General features: G+C 45.0%; 1 protein-coding gene across 6 annotated transcripts in view; it reads right to left on the reverse strand.

The window, feature by feature from the left end:
- KDM3A (lysine demethylase 3A) overlaps positions 1–20,272 on the reverse strand; it is a 141,810-nt gene that overhangs the window by 5,250 nt on the left and 116,288 nt on the right. For all 6 annotated transcript variants that reach the window (XR_009245943.1, XR_009245939.1, XR_009245940.1 and 3 more), the window contains 11 exons: positions 18,496–18,700; positions 13,852–14,066; positions 11,517–11,669; positions 11,302–11,397; positions 10,856–10,983; positions 9,153–9,348; positions 6,528–6,700; positions 5,952–6,188; positions 4,373–4,544; positions 3,586–3,673; positions 2,220–2,350 (listed from right to left, as the gene is read on the reverse strand). Coding sequence is in view for 1 of the 6 variants with exons in the window: in XM_004590728.4 (XP_004590785.2) it covers positions 2,220–2,350; positions 3,586–3,673; positions 4,373–4,544; positions 5,952–6,188; positions 6,528–6,700; positions 9,153–9,348; positions 10,856–10,983; positions 11,302–11,397; positions 11,517–11,669; positions 13,852–14,066; positions 18,496–18,700 (1,794 nt within the window). In the remaining 5 variants the exon portion in view is untranslated. The remainder of the gene's footprint in view (positions 1–2,219; positions 2,351–3,585; positions 3,674–4,372; positions 4,545–5,951; positions 6,189–6,527; positions 6,701–9,152; positions 9,349–10,855; positions 10,984–11,301; positions 11,398–11,516; positions 11,670–13,851; positions 14,067–18,495; positions 18,701–20,272) is intronic.

Genomic DNA, 20,272 nt, shown 5'->3' on the forward strand with positions numbered 1-20,272 from the left:
GGCCATTTAGCCATCTGGGGAGTGAACCAGCCGAAGAAGAGCTCGCTCTGTTCCCTCGATCTCTGTAACTCTGACCTTTCAAGAAAAGTTTAAAACTCTATTAAAAATTTGCAGTGTTTGGGTCCAGCATGGTAGCCTAATAGTTAAAGTCCTCGTGGTTTATATGCGCTGGGATCCCATATGGGTGCCAGTTCGTATCCCAGTTACTCCACTTCGCATCTAACTCCTTGCCTGTGGCCTGGGAAAGCAGTGGAGGATGGCCCAAGTATTTGGACCCCTGCACCCATGTGGGAGACCTGGAGCAATCTCCTGGCTTCAGATCAGCTCAGCTCCGGCCATTGCGGTCACTTGGGGAGTGGGTCATCGGACGGAAGATCTTCCTGTCTCCCCTTCTCTCCGTATATCTGCTTTTCCAATAAAAATAAATCCTAAAAGAAAAATGTTTATTGGAAAGGCAGAATGGCATCTTAACCACTATGCCAAACATCCCCTATAAGTAAAACTTAAGTAAAATAAACGTTGTGGACACATTTATACCCAACAGCATACATATGTTTAAAAGTCCGATTCTGTAAGCTCAAAAGCAGGTTACAGACTGGAAGGGCAGTATGCAAGGAAGCAAACAGACGTGCAGAATCCTGACGCATGGAGTGATAAGCACAGCCTTCAGGGGGAGGGAGGGCAGGAGAGGCTGCAGCTGGGAGGAAGAGGGGAGAACCCGGGCCTCAGCAGCGTCTGCTTGCTGGCTTGCTCAGGCTATACTGGATGAAACAAATGTTGTGTGAGACAGGGAGTGAAACAACACCCAGCCAACCAGTGACCCAGTCTGTCTGGATGCTAGCCTAGCCACAGGCTGCTGCACTTTGATCAAAGCAGTAATCCACCGTTAAGAAGCCAGAACTCAAAGGGAACAAAGACAAGAATATCCTCCAGAAAAACACCAAGTTTCCTGTTGAAAACCAAACTCCCATGTTCTCATCTCACACCCACCACTGGCCGCTCCCTTCTATTATCTGAAATCCTAGGTGTCCTTTTTAAACTGGGGGTACACTGGGGGTACACCTGGAGCTGGAGAGAGGCTCTACTATGGCCTCCGCAAAGAACCCGTGCACTCCACTTTGAAGATGCCACAAGCCCATCAGTCAATCTTCAAAAATAACCACTTTGAATATTTTCAACCTAAAGGCTTGCTTCTGGATGGAAACAATTTTGTCACAGGAAGCTTTTATAGAATAACACTGCCATCTATTCTGGCTAAAGGGAAAGACCTGCAGCCAAGCTATTTAAGCCAAAGAGCTTGATTTGAATGAAAGTGTCTGAGACCCACTCTCACCCTGAAGCTGCATGATCACTACAAAGAATGGGTTGATGCTCACCATGGATATTACGTCACCGACCCTGGAGGCAAAATGCTTCCATTTGCACAAGATCACAAACCTTCACGTCAACAGGCTCTGAGGAACTTGGAGGAAAGCCCTTGGCTAGGGAGCACACCATGGTCCCACAACAAAGGCAGGGCTCAATGAGATTACACCCCGGTGGGTGCCCTGCCACCCTTCCCCCGGCTGGAGAGCATGACCAAAATACCAAGAGCAGAACTGTCACCTTCAGGTCTGAGACCACAGAAAGGTGATGAGGAAGTAATTGCAGGAGGAAGCAGGAAAAAAAAAAACCTAATTTTCAATAGACCTGGCTGAGGGCGCAATGATAACCCTGGAAGAAGACAGCTAATCTTTTATCCCAGAAATTCTGTTAAGACAGCCTACTGAGATGTATCCAGGCAACAAAAACTGACTTCCAATGTTATTTTTAATACAGATTGATTAGTTTCTACTCACCAACACAACACTGTTTAAGCATAGATGTTAAAATAGTCGGAGTGCTACCAGACAAACCTAAATGCCCACCAATACAGAAATGATTAAATCTGTATTCAGTGATATGCCATGAACCACTAAAAACTATGCACAAAGTATTAAACACAGAAATGTTTTGTAACATAAAACTATGTGTAGAACAGAGAAAAAAACTGCACGTCCTACAGCTGCAACTCTGAAAGGCAAAGGCACATTCCTGTGGCCAAGAACAGAGGGAAGTACGCAGAAATGAAGGCTGCTGCTGTGCCAAGCATTAGGAGTATGATCCAAAAACTATTTTTTCAAATATCTGACTTGTTTTACTTCCACTACAATTTTTATAAAGGTGGTCATTTCTCTTACCGTAAGCATTATACATCTTGGGACCCAGATCTGGCCTGACAAAGTAGTTTGGCAACCTGGAGGCTAAATTCAGCTTGCCATCTCGCCGTGTATACTCTGGCAACGGAATGTTGGCCATCAGATCATCAAACCTAGGACAGGTAAACAGGGAATTTGCAAAATAAGCTTTCCTTTCAAATGCAGGGTTGTCTGACTTGCTGTGTTCCTTACATGCAACAAGGAATGTATCTGTGATCATGGAGATGGAAACCATTAATAAGCTTAGAATTATAGTAGTTACCGGGCCCGGCAGCATGGCCTAGCGGCTAGAGTCCTCGCCTTGAAAGTCCCGGGATCCCATATGGGCGCCGGTTCTAATCCCGGCAGCTCCACTTCCCATCCAGCTCCCTGCTTGTGGCCTGGGAAAGCAGTCGAGGACGGCCCAATGCATTGGGACACTGCACCCGCGTGGGAGACCAGGAAGAGGTTCCAGGTTCCCGGCTTCGGATCAGCGCACACCGGCCCGTTGCGGCTCACCTGGGGAGTGAATCATTGGACGGAAGATCTTCCTCTCTGTCTCTCCTCTCTGTATATCTGACTTTGTAATAAAATGAATAAATCTTTAAAAAAAAAAAAGAATTATAGTAGTTACCAAAAAAGCTACCCTCTTTGCTAAACCACACAAATGTGTCAAATGATCTGGAGTATTTCAAGTAAAAGAGCTGGGCAATGAGTAACTGATAGGAAGTGACACCCAAGGTTACATAATGCATTAGCTGTGAGGATCTTACTCAGTTTCAAACTCAAAACCAGAAAAGGGGATTTCCCAATTCAGATAACTTGTCTTAACTCAGTGACCTACTTATAGACTGGACTCTGACACATCTGAACCCATGACTGTCTCCAAACAGCCTTGCCAGTTCAAGTCAGCCTGTTCTCTGGCATAGAACCAACTGGAAAATGTATGTCACTTTCCTTAGCCAGATGTAAAAATCAGATCCTCACCTCACTAAAAATGCACACCTCAGGGTTGGCACTGTGGCTTGGCAGGTTAAGCTGCTGCTGTGATACCAGCAGCCCATTGGCAACAGTTGTTCCAGTCCAGCTCCCTGCTAGTGTACCCGGGAGACCAGTGGAAAATGTCTGCTGCAGCCACTTGGGAAGTGAACCAGTGGATGGAAGACCTCTAACTCTGTTCTCAAATAAATAAATCTAAAAGAAAAAAACAAAATGCAACCTCTCCAAAGGTTACAAACCAGAAATGAAAAAATATGCACCAGTAAAGCTATTAAACTTTCTTATTTCCCAGAAAACTAGTACCTCAGTGCCTCAGAAAAGGGACCCTACAAGTTACGAACAGAACTGTCTCCCCACATTCCTGTCATACCTGGAAGGCATCATATCTCTGAAATCTTCTCCAGGTGGCCAGTCCTTAAGTTTCAACACCATTGGTTCTTTCTCATTTTTCAACCGATCTGAAGATAATCAGAATAGATGAATTATAGCTATTCATAATCAAACAAAAAAGAATGACAAATGAGCAGTTTATACCTCCACAATGCAAATAAAATGTTTATCTCTACAGAATCTGATACATTGAGTATTGCCACTGATACCCTGCAAGCAGAAAGAGGCAGCAAAGCAAACATCATTAACTAAGTGGTTTGTTTAGGATTCTCTTTTCTAGATGCTCTCTTGGTGAACTGCTCCTGTTCACTCCCCTTTGCCCATGACATGCAGGGGATTTCCACAACTGCTTTTCTCAGATTGAGCCTGCTCCTCCCAACAGTGTTCTGGAAGAAGCAAGCAGCTGCCAAACTAATCAATAGTACAACACTTTAACAATCAAAAGCCATGGGTGTTTATTAAATGCAGTTTTCTGAGGCCAGGGTGAAAGAGAAACTTCTTTGGGTCAGAGAGAAATTGAGATAACTGTTATTCTGTCCAGGGAGTAACTACTAGGACCAACATCTCCCATTCTCTGTTTTCTGAGTGATACTTATACAGCTTCTCAGAACTATTTTCTTCTAACAAAATGACTACCTGTTGTAAGTAATGCCACAGTTCAAGAGCATTTAACTGTGAAAAGGGGAGGACACAGACACTAATTCTAAGCTCCAAAGTCTAGAAAAGGAGCCCCGATGGCCTCTCTTTAGCAGATCTTTCATACATACTTGGAACGTCTTCAAATCCATCCCAGAAGTCTCCTACTGTGGCTCCTGTGATGATTTCATTGGTCCTACAATTCACTAGGTCGACTTCCTGCTCACCAAACTCTTTCCTGAAGGATTCGGGTTTCCAAAGTTCAGTGTTCAACTTATGATGCACTCCTGACACCATCACTGGCTACAGAAGAGAGGGAACATTAGTCTCAACTCTGCCCTCCCGGCCCACGCCTGCAGGCGGTTCCTCTTCACAGTACTGCAGGCTCATTCTGGACAGTCTTAGCAGGTAAGTGAAGGAACAGCCTGCTTTCCTGGCCTCCCATGGTGGCTCTAAACCCACCACTCAGCTGCTACTCACCCTTGCCTGCATGCGAGTTTACTCTAGGAGGACCTGCTGAACAGCGCCCATCAAGGCCCAGGGGAAGCGATGGAGGCCAGGGCCACCAGCAGCTGCCCAGCCACAACGAGGGCGGTGCTGCTGCCCCTCTGCCTGCAGTCTATTCTTGCCAGACAGCAAAGCACTTCTGTGTTCAAAGCTTCCAGTTGTTCAAGCCAAGCCAGAAATCCTGATCTTGATGTTAAATAGCTGGATTTTAAATTCTTACATAAGAAGCCAAACAAGAGCTGCTGGTAGGGAGTATGCACTGTATCACCTTCCAGTGCCAATATCTTATGAGTAGATGACTAAATTGCTTTTATACACAGGAATGAAAACCGTTTTCTATTTGGTAGTTCCCCCAAATTCTTGTTCAGGAGCAAGGTGTTCCCTTAGAGGGGACACCACTGGCCACAAGATAACCCAAAGAACCGGAAAACAGGACCATAATAAAAAAGCCCAGGAACAGACCTACAAACATAGCAACCAGAACATGAGATCCCACGATGCTGCCCTTAAAAAGCAGCCCTCAGGAGTCCCTGGGACTTAGCCCCACCTCTGCTACTTGCCAATAATGCACACCCTGGGAAGCAACGCTGATGGCAAAGTACTGGGGGCCCTGCCATCCACCTGAAAGACCCAGACAAGCTTCCTGGCTACTCCTAGCACTGGATTTGCCCACCCCTTGGCGCTGCACAGTGGGGCTTGGGGAGTGAACCATTGGAGGGAAGCTCCCCCTTTCTACTTTTCTGGTAAGTAACCAATCAATTACAGGAAACAAGCACTTCGGGGGGTTGCAGCAGAATTCCATGATCACAGGGCTCTCACCCAGCTCAAGCTGCCTTTACCACAATACACGGAGCCAGGGATACACAACTGAATCTCAGTTTTGGTCTAACTCCTGCCACCTACCACCCTTTTTCAGCACACATTCGCTTCTCCTATTCAAGTTCACAATGCAAGATCGCCAAAACTGGATATTCTTGTCAAAAAACCAGTGACAACTGGTTGGAAGTGATCAGAAGTTCACTGGAAAAGAGAGCTCAGGAAAGTTTGCCATTCCAAGTAAGGAGTGGCCACACCCTGCCCTAAGTTTATGTGCCCAAAACAGTGAAGTATAAAATCCTTAGAAAAATTGGCGTGGGGCTCTCTGAAGCCTGCTGACAACCCGAGAGGGGAGCGCTCGCCCTGCACAAGCAGAAGCGTCATTACCTGTCCTTGTTTCCAGCACTCCCGAAACACATTCCAGTTGCTCTTGTTGTTGGGATCTTGCAAGCACAGCAAGCGGTTATCACAGAGCCAGTAGTGGGGGGTGTCAAAGCCCAGAATGCTGGGCTTGATCGTCAGTCCTTGAGGCCTCTTTGCCACATCACTAGAAGTCTTGTTTTGTACCAAAGAGGCAAAGATGTCATCAAGGATTTTTGGTGTGTTCTTGAGTCCATTTTCTGTCTGGAGTTAAGAAAGGACATGCATCTTAAATATGGTGCTGCCCATTAATACCCCATTCCTTTAATAGCAGGAAGAGTGCAAGCCAAGCCCTCCCCTACTCCTACCTGTCATCACAACCCAAGAAGTGGGTACAGAAAGAAATGTACTGGGGACAAAGCGGCCCAGTCCAGTACACTAATCCTGTACTCTGTGCTGGCCACCTGCCAATGCTCAGCCTCTGCTCACAAAGCCAGCAGGCACTTGTGGCCTTCTTCCCACCACCTGACTGCCTCGGGTCTCTTCCTGCTCTATTTCTGTGCAACTCCATAAAGTGCAGGACACATGGCAACAAAAACATACCTTTCCTGCAGGGGAATTCAAGAGGTTCCGGAGGAAGCCAGAATTGTTGTTGCTTACGGGTGTCAAAATTGTGCTGTTAAAGGTATGGAGGACTGTACTGGATTTGTTCAAGGGAGGGAGAGGTGGAAGGCATTTGATTTCATTCTTTAAAATTGGCATCGTTGGTTGTTTCTCTAAAACAAAATGAAAGGCATATTTGTCATCTTCTAACAGATTCACTTTAGAATTTGATTTTCATTTACTAGAACCAGACTTCAGGGAATACTAACGATAATATTTAGACAGTGATTCCCAATAGATGTTAATATGTATCCAATATTCAAATAATGTCTAATAAGTAATATTTTTAAAACTTGTATTTTCTATTTGTTTCTGGTAATATAAATGTAACTGACTTTTGAAAGCTGACCTTGTATCTAGCAACCTGGATGACATTTTTAGTGAAGGCAGACTCTTTTCCAATTTTCACATGTATGGTCTACAAAAACTAATAGCTTTACTTCTCCACTTTGTTACTTTTTTTAAAAAGATGCACTTTATTTTTTAAAATTTTTATTTAATTTTTGAATTATGTGGTACAATTTCATACAGACTGGGATTCCCCCCAAACTCCCACCCCCTGACAGATTTTCCCCATTTTGCTACAATGGTATAGTCCTTCATAAGGAATTATATCAGTCTCTTATTTAAGTGGATGTACTTTATTTTTATTTGAAAGGCAAAATTACTGAAAGAGGAGGAAGGGATGAGGGTGAGAGGGGGAGAGAAAAATTTTCCATCTGTTGGTTCACTCCAAATAGACATAACCGCCAGAGGCGAGCCAATCAGGAGCCAGGGACCAGGAGCTGCTTCTGGGTCTCCCACGTGGGTCCAGGGGCCCAAGAACTTAAACTGTCCCTCTGCTGCTTTCCCAGACTGTAAGCACAAACCTGGATCAGAAGTGGAGCAGCTGGGAAACGAACCAGCATCCACATGGAGTGCAGGTGCTATAAGCCTAAGCTTTGTCGTGAACTGCGCCATAGCACCTATCGCCTTTTTCCTCCTCTGACTTTGCTGCACTGGCCCAGACTTCCGGTATAACGCTTACTGAAGTAGTAGTAACAGATATGCCTGCATCATCCCTGAACCCAGAGGGAAACTGTTAAAAAGTAATCAACCAAGAGATTCAACTATTTGTGGTGTTTGCTATCAGGTTTTTGTAGAAATTCTCAACTAGGGATGTTTCCTTATATTCTTACAAATTTTTAAAATATTGTAAGTAGGTAATTAAGTAAGTGTTTCTGTTGGGGCCAGCACTACGGGTGCCAAATTGAGTCTTAGCTGTTCCACTTCCAAACCTGCTAGGAGCCTGGGAGAACAGCTCAAGATGACCCCAGTGTCCAGGCACATCCTTGTGCAAAACCCAGAGGAATCCTGGTTCCTGGTTTGGGTCTTGTCCAGCCTGGCTATTGCAGTCATCTGAAATAGAAGATTTTCCTTTCTTTCTTTCTCTCTTACAGAGATACTTTCAAAGTGAATATTAACATTTTTTCCTTTAATATTATACTACTCCATATATTCTCTTTCTAGAAAAACCTTGCTTGGTAATACTATGCAAGATATTTATTAGTGGCATCAAATTTGATTCATTAAAATTTTGCTTAGTATTTTTACATGAAAAAAACTCATTTATTTTCCTCTTGTAACAGAACTAGGAAGTGCAATCTGACTCCAAAGTCCACATTTCTCTTACGGTGATACTGTTAGTATTAGCACTGCAAGGTAATTGCAAGAACAAAACTAAAGCGGCACATTCTGGTTTGGACAAACAGACCCTACATGCGGGGACACGGCCGAAAGGTGTGCACTTAGTTCTATAGAGTCCCAGCTTGGCCCCACTCCCTTCTTGCCCGTCTCTGCCTTTCCCAGCATTCCACTAGCACCAAAAACTGTCTTCGGTGCTGCATTTCAAAACCACTTTTACTTGCGGCAGGTTCCACAATGATTAAAGGAGCCACTTTCACTACACAGGACTTTTTTTGCTTTATCACTCAACTCTTAAAAACCAGCAGGGTGGGCCCGGCAGCGTGGCCTAGCAGCTAAAGTCCTCGCCTTGAACACGCTGGAATCCCATATGGGCACTGGTTCTAATCCTGGCAGCTCCACTTCCCATCCAGCTCCCTGCTTGTGGCCTGGGAAAGCAGGAGAGGACGGCCCAAAGCTTTGGGACCCTGCACCCGCATAGGAGACCTGGAAGAGGTTCCTGGTTCCCGGCATCAGATCGGCACAGTACCGGCCGTTGCGGCTCACTTGGGGAGTGAATCATCAGAAGGAAGATCTTCCTCTCTGTCGCTCCTCTCTCTGTATATCTAACTTTGTAATAAAAATAAATAAATAAACAAAAAAATCTTAAAAAAAAAAAAAAAAACCAACAGGGTATCACACTTGAAATGTTCTCCTTCAGATTTCCATGTGGATCAGAGGCCCTTCTTCCAAATGGAATAGAGACAGGGACAGGAGGAACTATTCCCACTGCGACTTCTTCCTTTACATGAACCTCTAACCACAGCTGTTCCCCCAGCAGCTGCTCCTACTGCGTGGACCACAGTACACAGGAACAGACAGCAAAGCAGGGATAATACTCACCCTTGTTCTCCTTGTTGACATTGCCACTGGTCAGGTCTGCCAACCAGTTTAAAGGAGATGGGCTGGCTGGACAGGTGGCCTTGCCACTGCCTGCTGGCTTGGAGGCGGCTTCTGCCCCCAAGGCGGCTGGCTCCAGCGCTGGGGAGCTCTGCTGGAGCATGGCGCCCACGGCCGGCTTTTCTCCAGCTGGGGGCGGCTGTGTGAAGACCAAAGGGGACACTGACTTCAGCTGCAGAATGACATTTCCTTTCCATACCTTCTCTAACAGCCCACAGCATGAGGGAAATATTCCAAATAAAGCCACCTGACACACAGCCCAGGATGTCACCACGGCTGGCATCATCCTGCAGTAACAGGGCAGAACTACCAGGCAGGAAAGATTTTCACCTAAACTTCTAAGGCTAATGAAAACCTGAAACACACTGACAATTTAAATAAACAAGACCTTTTTCTGCTGCCTCTTCATCATCAGCCTCATGCTCTCCCCGTACCGTGTTGCTTTAAAAACTGCCCAGTTTGCTCCCATGTCCCTGATGAACTCACCCCAGAATCCAGAATGAATGAATAAATGAGGGTGGAAAAGGACAGAGAAAGCTAAGACTCCAGAAGGGAACATAACACAAAAAGGGGAAAATGCTTTTCACTTAGCTTTAAGAAAGAGGAGGAGCTCTTAAAAGAACTCAGTCATATACTGAAAAGAAAAAGTAATACTCAGAAAGCTCAGGCACTTCTGTTATATGTATATATATTTTCAATGCTACAGGGGCAGGCACAGTTAAACAAGTTAAACTACCGCTCAGGGCACCCACGTCCCATTGTCGGAGTGCATCCCGGGAGGCGGTGGGCGGGCAGGTGATGGCTTAACTACTTGAGTCCCCCAAGTGGGAGACTGATGGAATTCCTGGCTCCTGGCTGAGCAAAGTGAACCAGTGGATGGGAGATTTCTGTCAATTTGCTTTCTTTCAAATAAGTAGGTAAACATTGTAAAAAAGCCAAAAGCCTGCCTTGAAGACTGGCTGGTGAGCTTACACATACGTGAGAACACGGGGCAAGTGTATTAAAGGCCTGTTGGTCCAGGCCCGCCCGCAGCAGTGATGTGATTCTGTGCTGCCAACTATCAGGATGGTTTACTTCAATTCTGAATGCAAAAACAACGTCTACTGCCCCTGTGCTGCTTCAACGGCAATGCCTTATGAAAAGGTAAACTTCTGATTACTAACAACAAATGTGGGCTCACGACTACCGGGGTGAGACACATACACACACAGACGGGGACAGATGTGACAGGAATGAGATGGATGCCCCAGCAAGAGGCATGCGACAAAGAAAACGAGAGCCTCATGTCATTGTTATTTCCTTTAAATATTCACATATAGATAAAATACATTTATTAATTTAAAATATTATAAAGCTTAGCTGATTATTTTGCTGTAAAACATGAGTTTTTGAAAAATTAATGTAAAACTCAAAAGCAAAATATCAGACTATTTAGAGGTTTTTGTTTTTTCAAGGAAGAAAAATAGACCATCTTTAATACCAGAAGAGGCCATGGAAGAGATCCACAAAAGTGAACTGTGGGAGTGAACTGTCGCATGAAACAGCTGTCCCCAAGTTCCTTTCAAATGCACTGTAGGAATCCTTGGGTTATTTACAAAACAGACAACAAGCACAAGGATTGGTGGATCTAGCATAAGCAGCAATACCTGTTTTATGTCTTCCTTTGAGGCTGGCTTTGAAAAGAGTTTGAATTGCCTGTTTGAACAGGGACAATTTGCCTTTATTCCCCATTTTGCTCTTACAGAATGAACAATGTCTCCAACATCATAGAGGGCTAAAAAAAAAAGGTGGAGGGGGACAAAGGCACACATCTGAACAAGGGTATCAGGCCCTTTGAACATGCACATCAGAGCTGCGACTGCCAACGGAGGCCACGCAGCAGCCCCGCCTTCCCACCCTGTACATCACCTCCCCAAAGGCACAGAACCAACCTTAAGGCCTTGACCAAAAGGCGCTGGCAGTGTCGCTGAAGGCACTTGAGGGTAACTGACAGCATGCACTGAAGTAAGGCGAGCACTCACACTAGAGTAAAACCCAGCCCCCTGCCCTGACCAGCACAAGGAGAAAGGAAAGCATTAGCCATGTGGAATACCTTTTCCAGGAATGATCTGGGTGGGCATTAAGTTCTCCGGTTCATGTATCTGACTCTTCACACATCTTAACCAGGAGAAGGTCTTATAAGCAGCACCTGTGAAGAAGGACTTTGTAGGACTTGTCCTTCAAGACCCTCAACCCCGTGGACCCCACAAGCCGGCCACTAAGCAGCCAAGTGTGTTTGGGCGGGAGAAGAATCAAATCGGTTCTCACCCTGTTGGCAATTCTTCTTTTTCATCCGGTAGCAATCCACACACACTCCGAACCCACATCGAGGACACACCCAGTGCAGATTGAAGATGGTGGTGTCGCACACATCACACATCTCTCGCACACCTTTGACAGCTCGTTTCCAGGCAACCTGTCCTGCAAAAACAAATAGGTCATTTAGCCATGGGGAGAAGGCTTCCAGAAGTCAGCCATGAGGGACACAGAATGGGGGAGCTGCCACTCCTCCCTGCTAGGCCTTCCTCACGAGCAGGTCTCCTGAAGGAATCTCTCCTCCTCCCTTTCAGTAATCCCACCAACTACCATTTGTACTTTATAGTTGGGCCTCCTCATTCTGTGTATGCTCAGGCAGTTTTACCCCCTTGTAGGAAATGAAATTCTGCTTGAGCAGAATCCCTGCTCAGATGTACAACAATAGCTGTATAAGTTGCAGCTCAGATACAGATGGTTCTTGACCTGTTGGTTCACGAGTCCCTCAGAGAATCTGAAGGCTTTCTGCAACATGGCAGGGTGACAGGCACACTAACCAGACATCCTCAGGCATAATCCAGGACTCCAAGAATCCAAGACTTGTTCTAATGGCCAATATCTGCCCCTTGGAGAGAGAAGCCTGCCAGGGGCTGGGCAGAGCCCTGGACTGCCCACCCTGGCATGAAGAAATAGCCAACCCAATGCCGTCTGCAAATAACAGAAACCTCCAGGAGAAAGAGCAAAAAGGAGACACATTTGCGGGTCATGGATGAACGCAACATCTGCTGACCAGAATTCCTTCTGTCAGTCTGTCTGTCTCCTCAGCATTGGACCAATCCTGCTATATTCTTGTTCTTTGAAGAGTTCTCCTTTCTGTAATCTAATCTGTGGTTGAGGCACGTTTCTTTTTACACATCAGACTTTAGCAACTTCACCTTGGTCACTTGGGTTCTTACTTCTTAACAACCCATTCAGTGACTGTTACCGAGTCAAAGTAGAATGGCTGAGATCTGCATGCTGATCTCCCATGCAGAGAAAAGCCCCGTGAGGGCTGGTGCACTGCACAACATCACTCACGGCACTCTTCCCTCCAGTCTGCCCAGCTCACCACAAAGCACAAACTGACCACTCAATGTGGCAAGGAGGAAAAGCTAATAACAGTTAAATCTTCAAGGAGGAGAGAATTTGATTATATTCTCAAAAGATCACTATGTGCCTTTTTGTGTATGGAGAACAAATACATCTTTCAGATGACTCACCTGTAGCAAAGAACGAAGAAATCACCTACTACAACACCCTGTTGAAGCCAACTGCTATTTCCTATAAAGCTAGTTTATGTTATGGTCATTTCATGTACCATCACCAGACCAGCTACTTGTGAATTCTTCATATCACACTTACTTACATGTGTTCAGTAAGGAAATTTTTTTTGTCTCTGCTAAAAATTGAAAATCAGTATCACTTGTCCCAATCAGACTGCAAGAGGAAAAAGCTTAACCAGATTCTTAAGCCTCTGCTACCCACACCAAAAGGAAAAATTCCAAAACTGCTCCTTCAGCATGGCTCTGGTTGCCCGAGAACGTCACAATTGCCTTTCCTCCACCCAGCTCTGCCTCCTGCTGCGGGGAACACCTCAGCACCTGTTCTTTGGAATGAGATGGAACAGTATCCACACCTATCCAATAACAACTGTGAAGTTGGCTTCTGAGAGCCAAAACCAAAATTCTCACGATTGGTAAGGACACTTGATTTCAAGCATATTTAGTTAAGTCTGAAAAGATTCACCACAACACTGAAAAAGTTTTACTTTTAACCATTTTGGAATGTGATGTCATGAAGGAGTGCAGTCCTAGTGTGACCCCATGCTGGTCCCTTGGCTTAAGAGGGCAGCCAGATGAAGAGACTGCTCCCAAAGAGTAGAGGACACACACACACACCTAGCTCTAACCTCTGTCTTTCCTTCAAATCTTGGTGCTGACAGCATCAGTCCCACCAGAGTTCGTTCTGCTCGCAAACCTGGGGCCCTGCTTCTGCCTCAGAAGGAAGATGCTGACTTCCCTGAAATGTCTTTCTAAGAGCCTTTGTCTTTGGCCATTCCTATATGACGAATATGCACCACTAATGAGCCTCAGCCTTATCTTTCCTAACAAAAAAGAAGCTCCACTTCCTTGATAACCATCTTCCCCCCCCCCCAAAAGCTCCACAGACAGGAAGATTAAACTTACTGTGTCTCATTATGTCAGTCATCTGAACTGGGCGAAAATGAAACCCATAATTGGGATTTAGGTGTCACTTAGGAACAAAAATCAATTTGGACTCAAAAATCCTACCCACTAAGAGATGCTCTTACTGTGTGGCTCAATGGTTGACATAGCTTCCTTTTCAGAAATCACCATTTGACAGAAGTGGTCTCCAATGTTGGCCAGGATGTACTTGGCTGTGTCCAAATCAGTCCCCACAACATTTTTGGTCAAAGGTAACCACAAGCCAATTGCTTCCGTGTCATACTTGTTTGGTGTTAAGAAGCCTTCCACTCTTAACACACCATGTTTGTTGAATTGTAACCTAGAAATGAGGGTAAAAAATGGGTAAGTATGTTTGCTTTCCACAAAATTGGTTTATGACCTGTAATTACTACTTTAATAAAACCCTTTCCAGTTTTCTACAATCTCCATGCCTATTGTCAATTATTTCTCAATGTCAACAAAAAAAGATCCTCCCCACCCCTGCATTAAAAAAAGGACAGAGGAGGAGGAAAAGACGCCGCCATTTTGTAATCAAACCAAGAAACAATCACACTGCCTCCAGACAGTCGTTCAACCTGTTAGACTTGGGGCTGAAGAGCAAGGAAAACGACAAGTTACCACAGTGGCAAGCTGGTTAAAGCAGGTGAGAACTCAGCTGATCAGGTCTGAACAGGACTCTGCTTTAAAGACAAAGCTCCACAAGGAGAGGGCAACCCTAGACAGTCACCAAGCAGTGGCTATCCTGCTCGGTGGGAGTGTTCTGCACCCCACAGGAACCAGGGTGTACACTCTGGCTTGGGCTCCTGGAATGAGAGGAAGCGGCAGGACAGGAGAACACTGCCTCTGCATCTGTATTCCATACTGGAGAACACTCGAGCTTTCTACTAAGTTATGTGACACTTGAAATTTTAAATCGCTACATTAAATATTTCTAGTTGAAAACATAAAACACACAGTGAAGCAGGATGTGACAGTCTTACAGGTGGGCTGGAGGAAGTACAGGGCGGGGATCATACGAAGATGACTTCATGGTACAGACAGCAACTGGGCTTACCATGCAAGGGATACTGGCTAAGAGAAGTTTCTACCCAGAAGACAGTATTTCATACCAAAGCAAGAAAAAAATACAGAAGACTTGAGTGACAGCAGATTAGTTAGATCAGACCAAAGGGTTTGTACACAGGTAAGCTGAGGAAGTTGGGGAGTAAGTTGGGGTGTGCGGCTGAAAGCCTGCAACCACTTCCCAAGGCCCTTAATTTCTTCCTCAGGCACAGAGGCTGTGGAAGCTTCCTGAGACTGTGAAGGTGCGTGGTGTCATTCAGAGCAAGTATCTGCCCAGAACAGAACTGAAAGGACAGGCCTGGAGCTGTGTAACAGGCATTGCAGTTACTTATAGCAGTCCACAGGAGAGATGCAAATGTTTGAGAGCCAAATTAGCATAACAAGGCTAACAAATATGACAGTGGGTTTTAAAGGAGAGGTAATGGTAACACTGTGACCTTACTCCCTCTCTGGGTTTCACCTGCAGAGTTTAATGAGGAACAAGCCTGATGAGGCAGCTACCGAAAGCCTCAAACTTGAAAACTTGACTCTTAAATAGCAGGAAGCAACTACCTTACACTATTCTTTTACCAAAAAGTTCATTCCAGTTTCTCCTAGACCAGCCTGTGCTATACAACATAAAGACCTTCCTTGTAGAACAACTAACCAGATATCCACATCGTAGAACAACACATTGCAGCCTGTGACACCGGCATCACTTATGGGCACTGGTTCATGTCCCAGCTGTTCCACTTCTAATCCAACACTTCTAATCCAAAAGCAGCAAAAGATGATCTAAGTGTTTGGGCCGCTGCTACACATACAGGAAACCCTAATAAAGCTGCTCACATTGGCCTGTTCTGGCCACTATGGCCATTTGGGTAGTGAGCTAGTGATGGAACCTGCTTTTATCAAAGATTCATTTTATTTTTACTGGAAAGTCAGATATACAGAGATGTCTGGCCACAACAGCCAAAGCTGAGCTGATCTGAAGCCAGGAGCTAAGAGCTTCTTCTGGGTCTCCCATGTGGGTACAGGGTCCCAAGGTTTTGGGCTGTCCTCGACTGCTTTCCTAGGCCACAGGCAGGGAGTTGGAAAGTGGAACAGTAGGGATACAAACCAGCACCCATATGGAATCTTGGTGCATGCAAGGACTTTACCCACTGGGCTATCGCACTAGGCCCAAGCTCATCAAATTAAACATCTGCGACCAGCATTCAATACCAAAGTTCAGATACCAGTTGAATTTGGCTGCTTGGCTTTCAAATCCACCTTCCAGCTAATGTGACTAGACAAGACAGCGGATAATGACCCCTGACACCCATATGGGAGACCCAGATGGAGTTCCTGGCTTCTGGCCTGAGTTTGGCAAAGCCCTGGATGCACATATATGGGGGAGTAAATCAGTGCAACAAAAGTGCCACTCTCTGGCTCCCTTCTTCCCCCCCTCCTTTTTTTTTTTTTAAAGATTTATTTTTATTGGAAAGGCAGATATACAGAGGAGGAGAGACAGAGAGGAAGATCATCCGTCTGATGATTCACTCCCCAAGCGGCCGCCACGGCTGGAGCTGAGCCAATCCGAAGCCAGGAGCCAGGAGCTTCCTCTTAGTCTCCAACGCAGGTGCAGGGTCCCAAGGCTTTGGGCCATCCTCAACTGCTTTCCCAGGCCACAAGCAGGAGGCTGGATGGGAAGTGGAGCTGCCGGGATTAGAACCAGCGACCATATGGGATTCCGGCGTGTTCAAGGCAAGGACTTTTTAACCACTACACTATCGTGCTGGGCCCCTTCTCCCTCTCTTACTGATGTTCCCTTTCAAGTAAAACAAACCTCTTAAAATTGTCCCCCTCCCTGAAATGCCTTTGCAACTTGAATCAAACAACCACTCCCCCAATCTAGGGACACCTGTCACAGCCTAGGGGCCACAGAGACACGAAGTCAGGTCTGCACAAGAACAAGATGATCTACACAAGCATCACTATTGTGTGATTTCTCAAATGCACATGCAGCTTATCACAGCTGTTACAAAATACTTCTTGAGAGGAGGGAGAATAGAACCAACTTCTATTAAGGATCAGGTGTTATTCAGAAAACACAGGAGCAAACGCATCACACTATACATGCCACTCGTGCACTTTGCTACGTGTTTCTGATTCACTCAGGAATGAATTGGTGAGGGAAGCCACCCTGTATCTGAAAAACTACTTCATTAAGTAAGCCTGAATCTCAATGTTATCGGCACAGACATAATGAATGGTTAAATTATCCATGCATTTAATTCAACTTCTTGGCAGTCTCAATAACTAAGATCACATTTTGTTTAGATCTTAATTTAGAAGTTAAGGAGAAGAGTAGGAAGTCAGTACTTCCACTTAGTATCAGAGCTAGCTGAACTTGAATGTATCTGGGTTTCTGAGAAAGTGCAATATTTCTGTTCATCCCCCTTCTGCACAACACTGTTCACTTACATCTCAAGAAAACCGAAGCTAAGGCTGCCCTTTTCTTCTTCACACAGGATGGAAGAGCGTAACAAAATAGGATATAGTATGTTAAGCTGCCACCTACAGAGCTGGCTTTCTATATGGATGCCAGTTCTAGTCCCACATGCTCGACTTCCTATCTAGTTGCCTGCTAATGCACCTAGAAGCCAGAGGATGGTTCAAATACTCGGGCCCTTACAGCCACTCAGGAGATGCAAATGAAGCTCCAGACTCCTGGCTTCAGCTTGGCCGAATTGTGACCAGTATACCCATTTGGGGAGTGAACCAGTGGATAACTCTTTCAAATAAATGAATAATTCTTCTCATTGGCATGAGTTCGAGTGCCAGGCTATTCCACTTCCCCTCCAGCTCCCCACTAATGGCCTGGGAAAGCAGTGGAGGATGGCCAACTGGGAGAAGCTCCTGGCTCTCAACTTCAGGTCAGCCCAGCTCTGGCTATTGTGGCCATTTGGGGAGTGAATCAGCAGATGGAAGATTTCGCTCCCATCCCCCTCTCTGTAATGCCAACTTTCAAATAAAACAAATGAATCTTAAAAAAAAAAAAGTAGGGTGGGGAATATAAATACAGACATTTGTCTAAAATAGGAAAGAATTTTTTTAAAAGACACACACCCTTCTCTGCCAGCAAAGGTAGAGACACTTGTTCCAACTCCATCCAAAGGGTCTGGAGCAGAACACATGTATCAACGTCACACACCTTCTGATAAGGAGATACCTATTTCTACATTACTTCCAGTGACAATAATTGAAAATTAACCTCAACATCACCAAAGGACCTGGTGAGATGAATTCCTATCTCATTATAGCACTAGTGTGATAGCATGACAGACAGTACTACACTGGATTCTTTACAAAGAAATTCCCAGCTGCTTGCAGAAGGGTTACTATAATCAAGACATTCCAACTGCACTGGGAAGCAATGATCAACACATTATCTGTAATACACCCAACCAGATACGCCCAAATGTATGTTATGGCCACACAGACTCCGAATATGTACTAAAAACTTACTTGAAAGTGGTTTCTCAGAACCTTCAGCATTTTGTAGAACTTGTTTTATAATGACCTGCTTTTAGAAACGGAAGTTTGCATTTTCTAAACATTTTCAGTATAAATTAAAAAAAAATTTTTTAAAGAAATCATATACCACAAGAGTAATAAATATATTGTGGAGCCCAAGTACCCCAGTTTTCCATCAAGCACCTCACCTCCTGAAGTGGAAGAAGCGACAGAACACAGGGGAGTCTTTGGGTGGTTCCTTGTCCTTGCGGAGACTGTCCAGGCGACACTCACGGCACTTGGGCAGCTGTGCGATGATGTTAACGCAGGAATCATCCTGGACGAAGGCCTCCCCACTCTGCTGCAGCTTCCGGAGTTTAGCCGGGTCTGTCAAAACTGACTTCCGGGATGGGACTACATAAAACAAAAAGTCAAGACAATAAGACCCAAGGTTTTTAGTATATCATCAATATTTGACTGAATGCTATTCAAAAAGTCCTTTTCACCACAAGATAATCCCATTTCTCAATTCTTGATTGTTTGTGAAGTGTTTAAAAATGGCTCAACAGACAGAAAACTGTTAGAACGACTGAAAGGTTCCATTTCTTTATAAAATGATACTTTTTAGGAAGCGTTTTTCAAGACACCCATACGCAAACTTATTGCAATCTTAACACAGCACCCACCTAACTTGGTAGATGCTGGTTGTCATTTTCCACACTCAGTAACGACTTAAGGAGTACTTTGTAGAAAAGAACTACAGAAAAGCTGGCTATTCCCAATATAATAAAAACTAAACAGCTTTCCCACATAGCCCTTGGCCTGTGAAGCTCCTTTCTAACATGTCTACAAGGAATGTCACTTGACTCAATGCATCTTCACTTCCGTAACACATAAGGCCCAGGCAGGGTTAGGAGCACTGGCTACAGACAAGATGGCGATTTTAAGGAAATTCGGTTTCCAGTTGTAATGGACAGAACCTGAAATGTTTACATGGCTTCTAAAGAAGAGAAAGTAGAGATTGAGCAAAAGAACATTTTCTGTCAGTCGAAAAAACAGAAAGAAATCGATTCATAAGTCAAAAAATTTAGGAAAAGAAACAACACGAAAAAGCCTTTTTCTCAGCGTCAAGATGATGAGGGAAGCAAGTTCTTAGGCAAACAAAATACAAAACACAAAAACTTTTGGGGAACTGGCTGAAAAACAGGTGGGAAAGGCCAGTGTTGGATAAAAGATCCCGAAGATGTTTAAATAAAATAAACACCTTCAGTAATTGCCAGAGGTGATCTGCTCTTACCTCTCTTTGAAAGCAGGACTAGAGCACACTGTAACATGCTACACAATTCTGTCAGCCTTTGCTCCCTCATTCTTATTCAGTTATAGTGAAAGAAGGTAAGTAGGAAAGGAGAGAAAGTACAACAGATTAGTAGTTCAGGGATGCATTACTCAGATCATGAAAGACATCCTGCTTTCCACCAGAACAGGCTGCCAGAGATTGCAGGCGGACAATCCAAAGGTTACTTCATCTGTTTGGCCCTGGCTGAAAAGAGGCCCCTGAAATAACTGAGGTGATTTGTCTAAACCCAGAATTTTAGGGAGCAGAATGACAGCTGAGCATACCAATGAGCCTGTCCATGAGGAGCAGGACCAGGACACCGAGGTCACCCTGCCTCTGAGGACCCATCCAGCTACATGAGCTGCAAGGTGGCAGCCGTCCGACTCCAGCCAGCTGCAAGGATGGGTCAAGGGGTGGCAGAGTTTTCGTGCAGGCCTTTCTCACCCACAAGCAGCATAGTGGACACAGCTAAAAAACGCAGGTAAGCTCTGAGCTCACACCTTGGCCAAAGGCCCAGATCAGAGTGAGCCAGTCCACATTCTACTTTGTTAGAATCAGAGTAAATACTGCAACAGCTGCACACCTTAAGTGAGAAAAGCTGATTCCGTAACACACCTGTGCACCTGTATGAACTAGAATTTCTGATCCTG

The sequence above is a fragment of the Ochotona princeps genome, chromosome 8 (genome assembly GCF_030435755.1).
Source record: "Ochotona princeps isolate mOchPri1 chromosome 8, mOchPri1.hap1, whole genome shotgun sequence".
NCBI classification, from domain to species: domain Eukaryota; kingdom Metazoa; phylum Chordata; class Mammalia; order Lagomorpha; family Ochotonidae; genus Ochotona; species Ochotona princeps.